The 12,686-nt window shown below is 41.7% G+C and overlaps 1 protein-coding gene across 5 annotated transcripts; it reads right to left on the bottom strand.

Annotated features, from left to right (window-relative positions):
* Positions 1 to 404: 404 nt before the first annotated feature.
* On the bottom strand, positions 405 to 5,359 carry PJA1 (praja ring finger ubiquitin ligase 1). 5 transcript variants are annotated; one of them, XM_025372990.1, is made up of 3 exons: positions 4,938 to 5,088; positions 2,494 to 3,010; positions 405 to 1,926 (listed from the first exon to the last, which is right to left on the bottom strand). In XM_025372990.1, exons 2-3 carry the CDS (start codon positions 2,619 to 2,621, stop codon positions 852 to 854), a joined length of 1,203 nt encoding a protein of 400 aa, XP_025228775.1. In that variant the 5' UTR covers positions 2,622 to 3,010; positions 4,938 to 5,088; the 3' UTR covers positions 405 to 851. The 5 variants fall into 5 exon arrangements, with proteins under 5 accessions (XP_025228775.1, XP_025228771.1, XP_025228772.1 ...); XM_025372986.1 differs by having other exon boundaries at positions 405 to 2,688; positions 4,938 to 5,359; XM_025372987.1 differs by having other exon boundaries at positions 405 to 3,010.
* Between the last annotated feature and the right edge of the window lie 7,327 nt (positions 5,360 to 12,686).

The raw sequence follows: 12,686 nt of genomic DNA, 5'->3' as shown, positions 1-12,686 counted from the left end.
GTTAAGCTATAAAATTCGCATATAGCTTTATTTTTTTGGACCCATTCCCTCTGAGAGTTTCTATTTTCTCAAAGGTGATTTCAACTCATTCATCCCTACATTCAGTTTGGACTTAATCCTGGCATTGTTTTGTTTCTTTACCATGCTTTCTTATTGTTTCTTTCTTTCCTTCTTTGTTTTCTTCCTTCTTCATCTATTTGACTCTTTCCCTGTAGTAGCTGGACAACCATACACTTTATTCCTACTTTTAAAGTCACTGCCCTCATTTTTTTTTTTTTTTTTTTTTTTTGCGATTGTTGAAGTCAGCATTTCCAGTGAAACTAAAGTTTTTGATGCAAATGCAAGGGATCAATTATAAAGTCATTCAGTACCACTGTTTCAGACAAAACCAAAGAATTCCATTATACCATGTAAAACCAAAAGAAAAACTTTAATAAGCTTTTACAGCACTGCAATTACAGGAACATCGACCCATAACATGCAACAAAAATGATTTTGCCTTTTGGACATATTTAACAGATACACTTGACATTACAAGTAACAGCAACACATTCTACTGAAGAAAACAAATGCGATTTAACTTTCAGGTTAGAAAACGTATGTTCTTACTGCAATCTCAAGTAGCATTTATAAAGTTTAGTTTTCCCTTTTCTAACCTCTAAAAGATGATATGATTTTTAATGCAATCATACACAACTGTTTTCACATTGGAAATAATCACGAGGAATCAGTAGGTTTAGGCTAACTGACTGACTGGTTTTGTTTCCATTGTTAATTTCAAGAGGGCTCCTGCAGTATTGTGGATTTCAGATGGGGAAAATAATCAGACCAGGAGTAAACAGCCTTGGTCTTTAGAGTGGGGGAGGGAACATGCAGCGGCACACAGGGCAGGTGCCTGACTTCTGAAGCCAGATGGACACACACGGCTTGTGGAAATAGTGGTGGCATGGCAGCTCAGTTGCCACCTCCCCCTTCACATATTCGCTACAGCAGATGGGGCAGCACATCTCCTGACCAACTGCGCCATGATCTTCAGTGACCAGGATCTCGGGAAGAGCGTCAATGCTCTCCTTGCTTGCTGGTGGATTGGCCACCTCCACATCCACTGCAAGAGACTCCAAGTGTGCAAGGGCAGTTTCCATTGCCTGGGCCAGGCGTTCTTCAAGTGCCATGTAGGTGAGGAACTGAGGATCCACATAGGAAATGGCTTCAGCCACTCCTAACCCATCTGCAAATCCATCAAAGAGGCTCCAATCCACTTCTAGGTCTTCGCTCACACTGGAGTCATCTTCAAGGTTGTTGTTTCCATCCAGCATGAATACCCCAGGCTGCATCAACTCATGACCAGAATCATTATCCCCCTCACTGCTACTCTCATTCTCATTGTACTGGAGCCAAGGAATTTCTCCTTCTTCCAGGGATGCCTGCTCTTCCTGAAGAGATGGTTCTCGAACTTCTTCAAGGTAATTGTTGCCATTGCTGCCAGCACTGGCCCCGGCGCCAGCCCCGGCACTGGCACTAGCACCGGGGCCGGGGCTGGCGCCAGTGCTGGCACTCACCTTAGCCTGTGGAGGTTCCCGCTCTTCTTTCCCCGGCAGAGTCTCCCAGCTTTCACCACTGGAGGACAGGGCTTGCTCTCGGCTTCGATATTTCCGACGCAGAGCAGCAATCCACTCTTTGTCACTGTCAGAGTCTTCCTCGCAGTATTTGTAGTAATCATCACTGTGCGTCCAGAAGTCAGGGTCGGCCATGGTGTGTCGTCGTCTCGGCACCTTTTCTGGTTTCACTTGGTCACTCCTCCCTTCCCGTTTGTCTTCAGGGTACTTTGGCTCAGAATAGCCACTTGAACTCTCGCCTCTGCCTCTTCTTGCTGGGCCATCTGAGTGGCCTTCATTGTCATTGGCAGTATCCCTCCACCTGGAAGTACTGTGTGGCATATCATCATCATCATCAGTATCAAAAAAAATTTTTGGTTTCACGCAGTTTGGACTTGCCAGGTTTCTGATTTTGGGCCTGACCACAGGTTCCTCTGCACTCTTTGAGGTGTTTTCCCCACCACCACAAATACTCACAGGAGCCCTGCTGGGACGTGCAGGTAAATTTTGCTCCCTTTTCTCCCTCTCCAAGCTGTCACCTTTTGTAGCCACCTTGCCTTCAGCAGAAGACGACTGTGAGGCCACACTACTTTGTGGCAGGAAGTCAGCTCTGCTAGTTGAGCATCTTGCTGCAGGGACTGGGTCTAACTTGTCTCGCTCCTCTCTCACATCACAGCTAAAACTAGAGAACTGTGGAGGTGGCCCAGCCAAAGACCTTGCCCCTTTCTCTGGGTCATACAGCTTATCATCTTTAAACTTGCCAGTTTTTCCTCTCGCTGGCGGTCGCTCAACAGGCCCAGCCCCCTCCTCCTCACTATCATCTGCCCCATAAGAGTCAATATGTCCATAGGTCATTCCTCTTCTGCTACCCGAAGCTCTGTACTCTCTTGGCGGATACCTGGAATAGTCCTCATTATCAATATTTAGGTTGGTTCCCGAACTCTCGCTGTCGTCCCAACTACGACGAGTAGTGGAAAATGGCGATCGGCTCCTCTTGGTGGTTTGACTGGAGGCTGATCTGTGCATTGGGACTTTGGAGTTCGTCTTTCTCTGGCTGGCAATCCTTTCCCGCTGGCTCGTGGGTGGCCTGAAACTGACATAAGCATGCCTTCTTCCATACCTCCTACCTGTATTGGACTGATACCCTCCTGTTGGATTGGGCCATACAGGCTTGCTAGATTCCTGACCCGTCACTCTGACTTAGGAGGGTTTTCAATACAGCTGGGGCTCGGGCAGAAAGATTCCTGCTCCCTGCACACGTTTTTCAGATGGGAAAGTAAAATCAGTTTAGAATAAAGGAGCAGGGAGAATTATTTTCACTTCAGCAGGCACGTAACTGAAAGAATAAGGGGCCTTTAAATTTAGTTTCACTTTCTTCTAAGGCCTGGAGTAGCATTCCAGTGACAGGTGTAGACCTGGAACACATTTTTAATGTTGGCAAAATGATTACAAGACTGGGTTTGCAGGAAAGCCAGACTTAGGGGAGAATCTGACGGAAGATGGGGGGTGACCGGACACTTGGAAGGTGGGTGAAGTACTGTAGAATTGTGCCAATGTGGGGAAAGGAAAGACTGCTGTAGTTTTCTTTTTATGGGGTGTCTGCGTTTTTCTGAGTGCTGCAGACATACAGGAGAAATGCAAATTGGAATAGAGTGGAAAATACAGATTGCTGTGTGCGCACAAGTCCCTATGTGTCTATCAAGAGGAGAGGGACAGGTGGAAGGGGACCAGCAATCCTGCAACAGAGGGATGTTTATGTTTGTAGGGGGAAAGGGTATGAGTGTTGGAATGATTCTGGATGTGGGTATGAAAATGACAGGCATGGGTGGGGTGGCTTTGGAGGAGAGGGGTGTGTGTATCTATGAGGAAAGGGAAGGTGTTTGTGTGTGTCGCTGTATGTGTGGCAGCTGAAACTACAGAAGGATGCCCATGTTTATGTGTATGTCACAGGCAGGGGAGTGTATGGTTGGCAATGGAGAGGAGTGTCTGAGAGTTTGTGTGTGCGTATGTTAGTCAAAATGGGAGGCAACAATGGAGAAATGTCAGTGTGCGCAAATGCAGCAGGCACAAACGGAAGCGGGGGTCGGGAGTGGCGCAGCACTGGAGACGGATGCGCTTGAGGTGGATGGAACAGAGGCCGGCAATCAAAGAACGATGCCTGCCTGTGTGGATATGGCAAGCAGGGAAGCAGGTGGTGTCCCCATAGAAGGATTTATGTGAGTGTGTGTGTACACCTCAGGGACCAGCGAAAGAGCTGTGTCTGACACACGTGGCGGAGAGATCAATAGAGGAGAGCATTTGAGGAGGGGGTATGAATGAGCACATGTGGTTGTATATGCATGTCACTGGCCAGCAATAGAAGGATGTCCTTATGTGTGTATATGACAGGAAGGAAGAAGGAGAGCAGCCTGAGGGGGTGTGTGAATAGGCATGTGTTCGCGAGAGCACGCAGAGGCCGAGCAGGGAGGGGGCCGGTGCTAGAGGTGTGTATGTGGTAGGCGGATAGAGGAGGGGGAAGGCATGGGAGGGTGTGAGGGTGTGTGAGAGGGTGTGTGAGAGGGTGTGTGAGAGGGTGTGTGAGAGGGTGTGTGCTGCGTGTGCCTGCGCATGCGCGGGAGAGAAGACGCACTGGAACCTTGAGGATGGAGGGGCAAGGAGGGGGCTGCAATGGAAAGCTTCTGTGCGGGGGCGCGTGCTCGCGAGACACGGAGGGGTGTGGGGTAGGGGGTACGCAATGTCATAATAAGAGGTGGGAAAAGGCCATCAGCTCAAACGGGAGACCCAAACCGATGTAGCAGGGAAGAGGCAAAATGAAAGAAAAGGGCGTGCGTGGGTCTAGTTTTCCCTGAGAATAATTATTTTTTCCTCCTTACAATTTTTTCCCTGGGAACAGTATTTTTACCTAAAAATCTTAACCATTTACCATTTGGCAAAACAACAGCAAAATATGGGAAGAAAGGCCACGGAGTGCTCCGCAAAGGGGCCGAGGAGGGAAGAAGGAAGGAGAGGGGAGGAGAGGCAGGGAGAAGTGGGAGAGGGCCGCGACCACCACTACCCTCCCAATAGCGATGAAAGCCACTCGAGTGGGGACCGCGCCACACGAAAGGGGTTCCCGGCAGCGGAGGATGCGGCCCCAGAACAGGCCGATGTAGAACATGGGCCTCACTCTGCAGTCAGGTCCCGCGTCCGCCCCACCCCTTCCCGAGGGGCGAACCTGAAAAGCAGTTCCCAGGAACCCCGCAAAATCCTCGTCCCCGTGCCCGGCCACTCGCACTGCGCCCGACCACTCGCGCCACCGCCAGCGCCCGGATGAATCGAGGAAACAATCAGCCTTTCACTCACCAAGTCCAGAAAGCCACACGCTTTTCAGAGAAGCAGAGCTCTCGGACCTCCGACCGCCACGACCGCCAGAGCCGCTGCTCCCGGTCTCGAGCTCCTCCCCCGCCAGACAGCAGCGGGGCGGGTGGCGACTGCGGCGGCGGAAGTGATTGTGAAGTCAGCTGGAGCCCGCCCCCTTGATGTGGCGGGGGCGGCAGCTGCTCTCCACAAATCAGGGTGGGCCCGAAAGCATTATTTCATCTTAAATGATGAAATCGTCAAGGATACAGCAAAGGACAGCGAAAAATGTCACGAACACCCAGCTTTAACTAATGTTAAATATTTAGCTATATTCCCTTCTGTTTTTTTTTTAAATAAAATAAAATCTGCAAATTCTTTCTGATTAAGTCCAATGTGAGAGTAATTACGTTACTACATCACATCCTATGTTACGTGTTATGGTTGTACCGAAAGTATTAAACCTGTGAAACTATATTTAGGGTTGCAGTAAGCTTAAATTTTTTTAACCTTATTGTTAAAGCAAACTGAAGCTGTTTAGTGTTGAATTTGTTGCTGCTAATCACAAAACCAAGCTTCTCTATTCAAGAGATCATAAGACACAACACAGGTTCATATTCTGGTATTGCATTGCAGTTAAAACATATTACAGTTATGTCTTTTGGATTTATACCATTTTACTGAATTCTGAAGTCTTTAAATTGCGCTTTATAATGGAACTCTAATATTTACAGCCAATGTAAACATTTCCTATGTTCACAACAGTAGCAAAGTTTTGTTCTTACTGGAAACAAAATGCACAAGAGAACAAAAATCTTAGGGGTAGCAACATAATAGAAATAGAATGTATAACTTTCAAACCATTAAAGTAATAATATGTGGAACAAAGAGAAAAACTCATTCTGAACAAAGGTCAAGAAATGTTGCTGGGGGTGTGCAAAAAAAAGGATGCGAAAAGTAAACAAAAACGCAGGAATCTAAATATATCAGCATGCATTATGGGTTAACATCTCCTAATAAAAACCAAACTCTTATTTTGAGGATTTTGTTTTTAAAAGTCAAGTTATATACTATTTCTGTGAGTTTCACCTAAAGCAGAAATAGAAAAAATATATATATGACAGTAAAATACTAGCAGAAAAAAAGGAAGGGAGGGAGGGAATGAGGGAAAGAAAGAAGCAAAAAAAAAAAAAAAAGGAAGAAAGAAAGAAAAGGAAGGAGGAAAGAAACTCGTAACAACATCAATATCCTAAACATCGAGAACTCAGAGTAAAAAGCACTAAAGAGAACAAAACAGGTTGTTTTATTCACTGAGAAAGATACGACAAGCTGGTGGTGTGTGCCTGTAGTCCCAACTACTTAGGAGGCTGAGGCAGGAGGATTGTGTGAGCCTAGGAGGTTGAGACTGAAGTGAGTGGAGATCACGCCACTGCACTCCAGCCTGGACAACCAAGCAAGATGCTGTCTCAAAATAATGATGATAATAATAATGATAATAATAATTGAACTTCATTGGCGAGAAATCTGAAGCTATCAACTTTTTAAATGGAGATACATTTTCATCTAGCAATTCTACTTCTAGTCAACTTCTCTGTTGTGTGTTCTATTGAGACACACAAGTGGAGAAAGATATGTGAATAGGAGTGTAGCAAGATAATGCAAACCACTTTAATTCTCCTCAACAAATAAATTGCTTAAATTTACTTAAACATGTTGCTTGGTGGCTCATGTACAGACATGGTGGCTGACACCTGTAATCACAGCACTTTGGGAGACCAAGGCAGGAGGATTGCTTGAGCCCAGGAATTTCAGACCAGCCTGGACAATATGGTGAAACCCCATCTCTGCAAAAAAATGTAAAAATTTCCGTGGCACAATGGCACATGCCTATAGTCCCAGCCACTTGGGAGGCTGAGGTGGGAGAATCACTTGAGCCCAGGAGGTTGAGGCTGCAGTGAGCTAAGATTGCGCCACTGCAATCCAGCCTAGAAAATAGACTCAGACCCCATCTCAAAGAAAGAAAGGAAGAAAGAAAGAAAGAGAAAGAAAGAAAGAAAGAAAGAAAGAAAGAAAGAAAGAAAGAAAGAAAGAAAGAGAAAAAGAAGAAGAAAGGAAATAAGGCAAGTATATACGTACTGATCTAATATAAATAAATTAAGTGAAAAAAGCATGTTACAGAACAACGCATTTTTTTTAAAAAAAAATATAATAGTCACAAAAATTTATGTGCCAAACAATGTAGTTTCAAAATATATAAAACATACTGTTAGAAATATAAAGAGAGATCAGGAAGTCTGCAATTATAGTGGGAAACTTCACCTCATTTCTTATGGTATAGATAAATCAAATAGACTGCAAAATAAATAACGATATGAGGAAATGGGACAATACAATATACTGAATGTATATGTATTTTTGTTTTTTGTTTTTTTTGAGACAGAGTCTTGCTCTGTCACCCAGGCTGGAGTACAGTGGCGCAATCTTGGCTCACTGTAACCTCCACCTCCCAAGTTCAAGCAATTCTCCTGACTCAGCCTCCTGAGTTGCTGGGACTGCAGGTGCTCACCACCACACCCAGCTAGTTTTTGTATTTTTTGGCAGAGATGGGATTTCACCATGTTGACCAGGCTGGTCTCAAACTCCTGACCTCAAGCGATCCACCTGCATCGGTCTCCCAACATGCTGGAGTTACAGGCTTGAGCCACTGTGCCCAGCTTGTATATGTATTTTTGGACTCAAGAGAGGATACATTTTCTTTATAAAATATTTTTAAATATGTCAACTATACAGAAAAGTAGAATACAAAATACACATTTGAATGCACCTGTCACATGGATTGCGCAAATTTTATTTTCTCCAGATCCTCAGATCCTTCTGTTTTTGAAACAAAATAGTACAGTTGAAGCTCTCACTTCATCCTATTCACTTGACCTCTCTCTTGAAAATAAGCCTTATTTGGAAGTTGATGTGCTCTCGTCTTGTTCATGTTTGTGTGTGTATATATATATCTATGTATAGATAGATGTGTATATATGTATATGTGTATATGTATGTGTATGTGTATATATATACATATATGCATATATGTAGTATATATTTACAGATGTGTATATATATATCTGTGCATATATGTAGTATATATTTACAGATATATATATATCTGTGACCAATACACAATTTTTTATGTATTTAAATTATGCAAATGGTATCATTATAAATATATACTTTTGCAACTTAGATTTTCACTCTATTGATTTTTGAAACTCAGCAATTTTGATACCTGTAGATCTAAGTCATGCATTTTAACTGCTGAATATTACTGTATCAATTATCCAATATATTACTATAACGTATTATTGTATGGCCTTCTTTTGCATAAGTTATCTAATTTATCTCTTTTCCTACTGTTTCTGTTTTGTGCAATTATAAGTGAGGATTCAATGAACATCCTAGTGCATGGCTCCTTGTGCCTACATAGAAGAGTTTCTTCAGGGCAGAGCTTCCCAACTGAGTTATAAGTGTTCTGATATATTGATCCCCTTAGATCTACAGGAAGGTAGCTCTGACTTCAGCAGCTGCCCCTAGGGACTGTTGCCTCTGGCCAAGAGCACACTGTCTGTTTATTCCAATGAGCTGACACAATATTAGCATTTTAAATATATGTTCTGATGTGAAAAGGATTGAAATAAATTGCTCCAGTATAGAAACACTGAAATAGAATTTCTTGGTCAAAGAGTATGTTGTAGTTATCTATTGCTGTATAACAAATTTCCCTAAAACATAGCAGCTAAAAACAACAAACATTTATCATATCACGGTTTCTATGGGTCTGGAATCCAGGCATGGCTTAGTTAGGTGCCTCTGGCTCAAAGCTTCTTATGAGGTTGCACCCAACCTCTCATCTAGGGTTGCAGTCTCATTTGAAGGCTCAAGTAGGGTAAGAGGTCCACTTCCAGGCTCTTTTACATGGTTGTCGACAGGCCAAAGAAGACCCATTTCTAAGCTAATTCATGTGACTGTTGTCAGGCTTTGTTTCCTCGTCATGTGGACCTATCCATAGGCTTCCTAAGTCTCCTCACAGCATGGTAGCTGGAGAGAGGGAGAGAGAGATCCCAAGAGGAAAGATGCAGTGAGAGCCCATCACTTTTGCCATATCTTATTCATTAAAAACAAGCCATGGAATTTGTTCATTTTATCTAAGTTACCAAATTTGTGGCCATAGAGTCGTTCATAATACTTTGTATTATCCTTTTAATGTCCATGAGGTCAGTCGCAATGGCTCCTCTGTAATTTCTGATATGAGTAACTCTGTTTACTCTCTTTTTTTCTTGGTTAGTCTGGCTACAGGTTTCTCAATCTTGTTGACCTTTTCAAAGAACCAGCTTTTGATTGTATTATTTTTTCTCTACTATTGTTCTGTTTTCAGTTTCATTGATTCCTGTTTTAATTTTATTGCCTGTTTTTTTCTACTTACTTTGGACTGAATTTACTCTTTTATTTTCTAGTTTCCTAAGATGGAAGCTTAGGTGATTTATTTAAGGTCTTTCTTATTTTCTAATGTATGCATTCAATGCTACAAATTTCCCTGTAAGCACTGCTTTTGCTGCATCCCACATATTTTGGTAAATTATCTCAAAATACTTTAACATTTATCTTGACACTTCTTCTCTAACCCATGTTTTATTTGAAAGTGTATTGTTTAATCTCCAAATACTATATGATTTTCCAGCTATCATTCTTTTATCGATTCCTAATTCAATTTCATTGTGGTCTGAGAGGATACTTTGTATAGTGTCTATTCTTTTAAATTTGTTGAGGCATGTTTCATGGCCCAGGATGTAGTCAATCTTGGTGAATGTCCAATGTGAGCTTGAAAAGAATGTGTATTCTGCTTTTGTTGGATGAAGTTGTCTATAAATGTCCATTAGATCCAGTTGATTGATGGTGCTATTCAGTTCAACTATATCTTTACTGATTTTCTGCCTGCTGGATCTGTCAATTAGTGATAGAGTGGTGTTGAAGTCTCCAACTATAATTATGAATTCATCTATTTTTTCTTGAAGTCCTATCAGTTTTTGACTCATACATTTTGATGCTCTGTTGTTAGGCACATACACATTGAAGATTGTTACGTCTTCTTGGAGAACTGACTCCTTTTTCATTACATAACACCCCTATTTGTCCCTAATAATTTTCCTTGTTCTAAAATCTGCTGTGTCTAAAATTAACATAGCTAATCTGGCTTTCTTTTGATTACTGTTAGTATGGTATATATTTCTGAATCCCTTTACTTTTAGTTTATCTCTGTCTTTATACAGTTGGTTTCATGTAGATAACATATAGTTAAGTCTTGTTTTTAAAATCCATTCTGATAGTCTCTTTTAATTGGTGCATTTAGATCATTCACATTTAAAGTGATTACTGATATAGTTGGATTAATATCTACCACACTTGTAGTACTTGTAACTATTCCCTATTTGATGCCCTTGCTCTTTTTTTTTTTTTTTTTTTCTCTTGTTGATGGAGTCTTGCTCTGTCACCCAGGCTGGAGTGCAGTGGCTCAATCTCGGCTCACTGCAACCTCCACCTCCTAGGTTCAAGCAGTTCTCCTGCCTTCACCTCCTGAGTAGCTGGGATTACAGGTACCCACCACCACACCCAGGTAATTTTTGTATTTTTTTTAGTAGAGAGGAGGGTTTCACCATGTTGCCCAGGCTAGTGTTGAACTCCTGACCTCAGGTGATCCACCCACCTTGGCCTCCCAAAGCGCTGGATTACAGGTGTGAGCCAATATGTTCAGCCTTTTTTGTTTTGTTTTGTTTTGTTTGTCTTTTTGTTTTTTTGAGATAGAGTCTCACTGTGTCACTCAGACTAGGGTACAGTGGTGTGATGTCAGCTCACTGCAGCCTTGCCTCCCAGACTCAAGTAATCCTGCCACCTCAGCCTCCTGAGTAGCTGGGACTGCAGGCACACACCACCATGCTCAGCTAACTTTTTGACTTTTTTTGTAGAGATGAGGCCTCCCTATATTGCCCAGGCTGGTCTGGAACTCCTGGGCTCAAGCGATCCTCCCACCTCACCTCCCAAAGTGCTGGGATTACAGGCATGGACCACTGCACCCAGCTTCTCTGATTTTAATTAAGCATTTTATTCTCTCCTCTCTTAGCATATTAAGTTTACTTTTTATTTTTACTTTTTTAGTGATTAGGGCTTGCAATATACATTTACAACTAGTCCAAGTTCACTTTTAAATAACGCTATAACTCCTCATGAATAGTGCAGGCACCTTGTAACATACTATTTCCAATTCCTTCCTTCAGTCTCTTATAACAGATTTAATAATCATTTCTGTCATTCATTTCATTAGTATATATACTATAATCATTCAACATATTGATACTATTATTTTGAACAAGCTGTTATTAGATCAATTAGTAACAAGAAAAACAAAATATTTTATTTTATTTATACCTTAATTTATTTCCATTTCAATGTTCTTCCTTTCTTTACGTAGATTCATATTTCTAACCAATATTATTTTTCTTCTCTCTGAAGAACCTCTTTTAACATTTCTTGCAAGGCAATTCCTAGAAGTGACATCATAATACTTTTGCCACATTCTATTTATTAAAGGTGAGTTACTAGGCCTAACCCACATTCAATGGGAGGAGATTACCCAAGAGCATGCATGGGGGCAAGAGGAGGCCATCATGAGGCATCATGGGGGCAGGAGGATGTTGGAGCATTTCAACCTTAATAAATATTCCCAATCTGTTTTCCAAAATGGTTATAACAATCACATTTTCACCTAAAGTTTATTCACATCTCTGCTTTTGGTGAGTATTCACCAGATCCTCACCACTCTTGATATAAGCTTTAAAACTGTTGCCAATCTGATGAGTATGGAACACTGGCTTTGCTTTTCCCTGAATTACTAGAGAAGTTAAGCATCCTTTCACAGTTGTTGACCATTTAGATCTCTTCTCTGAATTACTTGGTCATATCTTTTGTCTGTGTTTCTACTGGGGTTGTTTTTATGGTTATTGATTTCTAGGAGTTCTTTATATATTCTGAATACCAGATGTCAGCTGTATTTGTACCATTGCAACTATCTTCTCGTAGTCGGAGTTTTCTTTAAATGTAAATATGAAATTTTAAAAGCAGTTAAAATAAACCATGGGAGAATGTTTTTTTTAATAATCCTGGAACGGAGAAGACCTTTGTAAGTTCGATGAAATATACAAGAGAAAAAAAAGAGAGAGAAAGAGAAAAGTTTCAACTACATCAAAAAAATCTTCTGGCCAGCAAAAAATAAACAATTCTAAGTAAAATAAAAGGAAAATGAAGTGCCAGGCACAGTGGCTCACCTTGACAACTTGAAGCCAGGAGTTCAAGACCAGCTTAGACAACATAGTAAGACCCCATTTCAATTAAATATTTGCTGCTAATTGCATAAAGGACTAATTTCCGAAATACATGAAGAGTTCCTATAAATCAATAAAAGGCCAACAAACCAATTTTAACATGAGCAAAGGATACCAATAAACATTTTATTAGAAAGGAAATACAAATGGTATTTCAACATGTGAGAAAACGTTCAAGCTCAATGATAAAAATAAAATGGAATATGATTTCACCCATCAGACTGAGCAATGAGACACAGTTTGATAAACACTGTTGTTGAAGGTGTGGAGCCACAGGCAGGCACCCTTCAACATTGCTGGTGGTAGGGTGAGGGTACTTGGTAGTTAGAGC

This window comes from Theropithecus gelada, chromosome X, assembly GCF_003255815.1.
Source record: "Theropithecus gelada isolate Dixy chromosome X, Tgel_1.0, whole genome shotgun sequence".
In the NCBI taxonomy this organism is placed as follows: domain Eukaryota; kingdom Metazoa; phylum Chordata; class Mammalia; order Primates; family Cercopithecidae; genus Theropithecus; species Theropithecus gelada.
The sequence above is the reverse complement of the archived record's forward strand: the minus strand, read 5'-3'. Positions and strand labels throughout refer to the sequence as shown.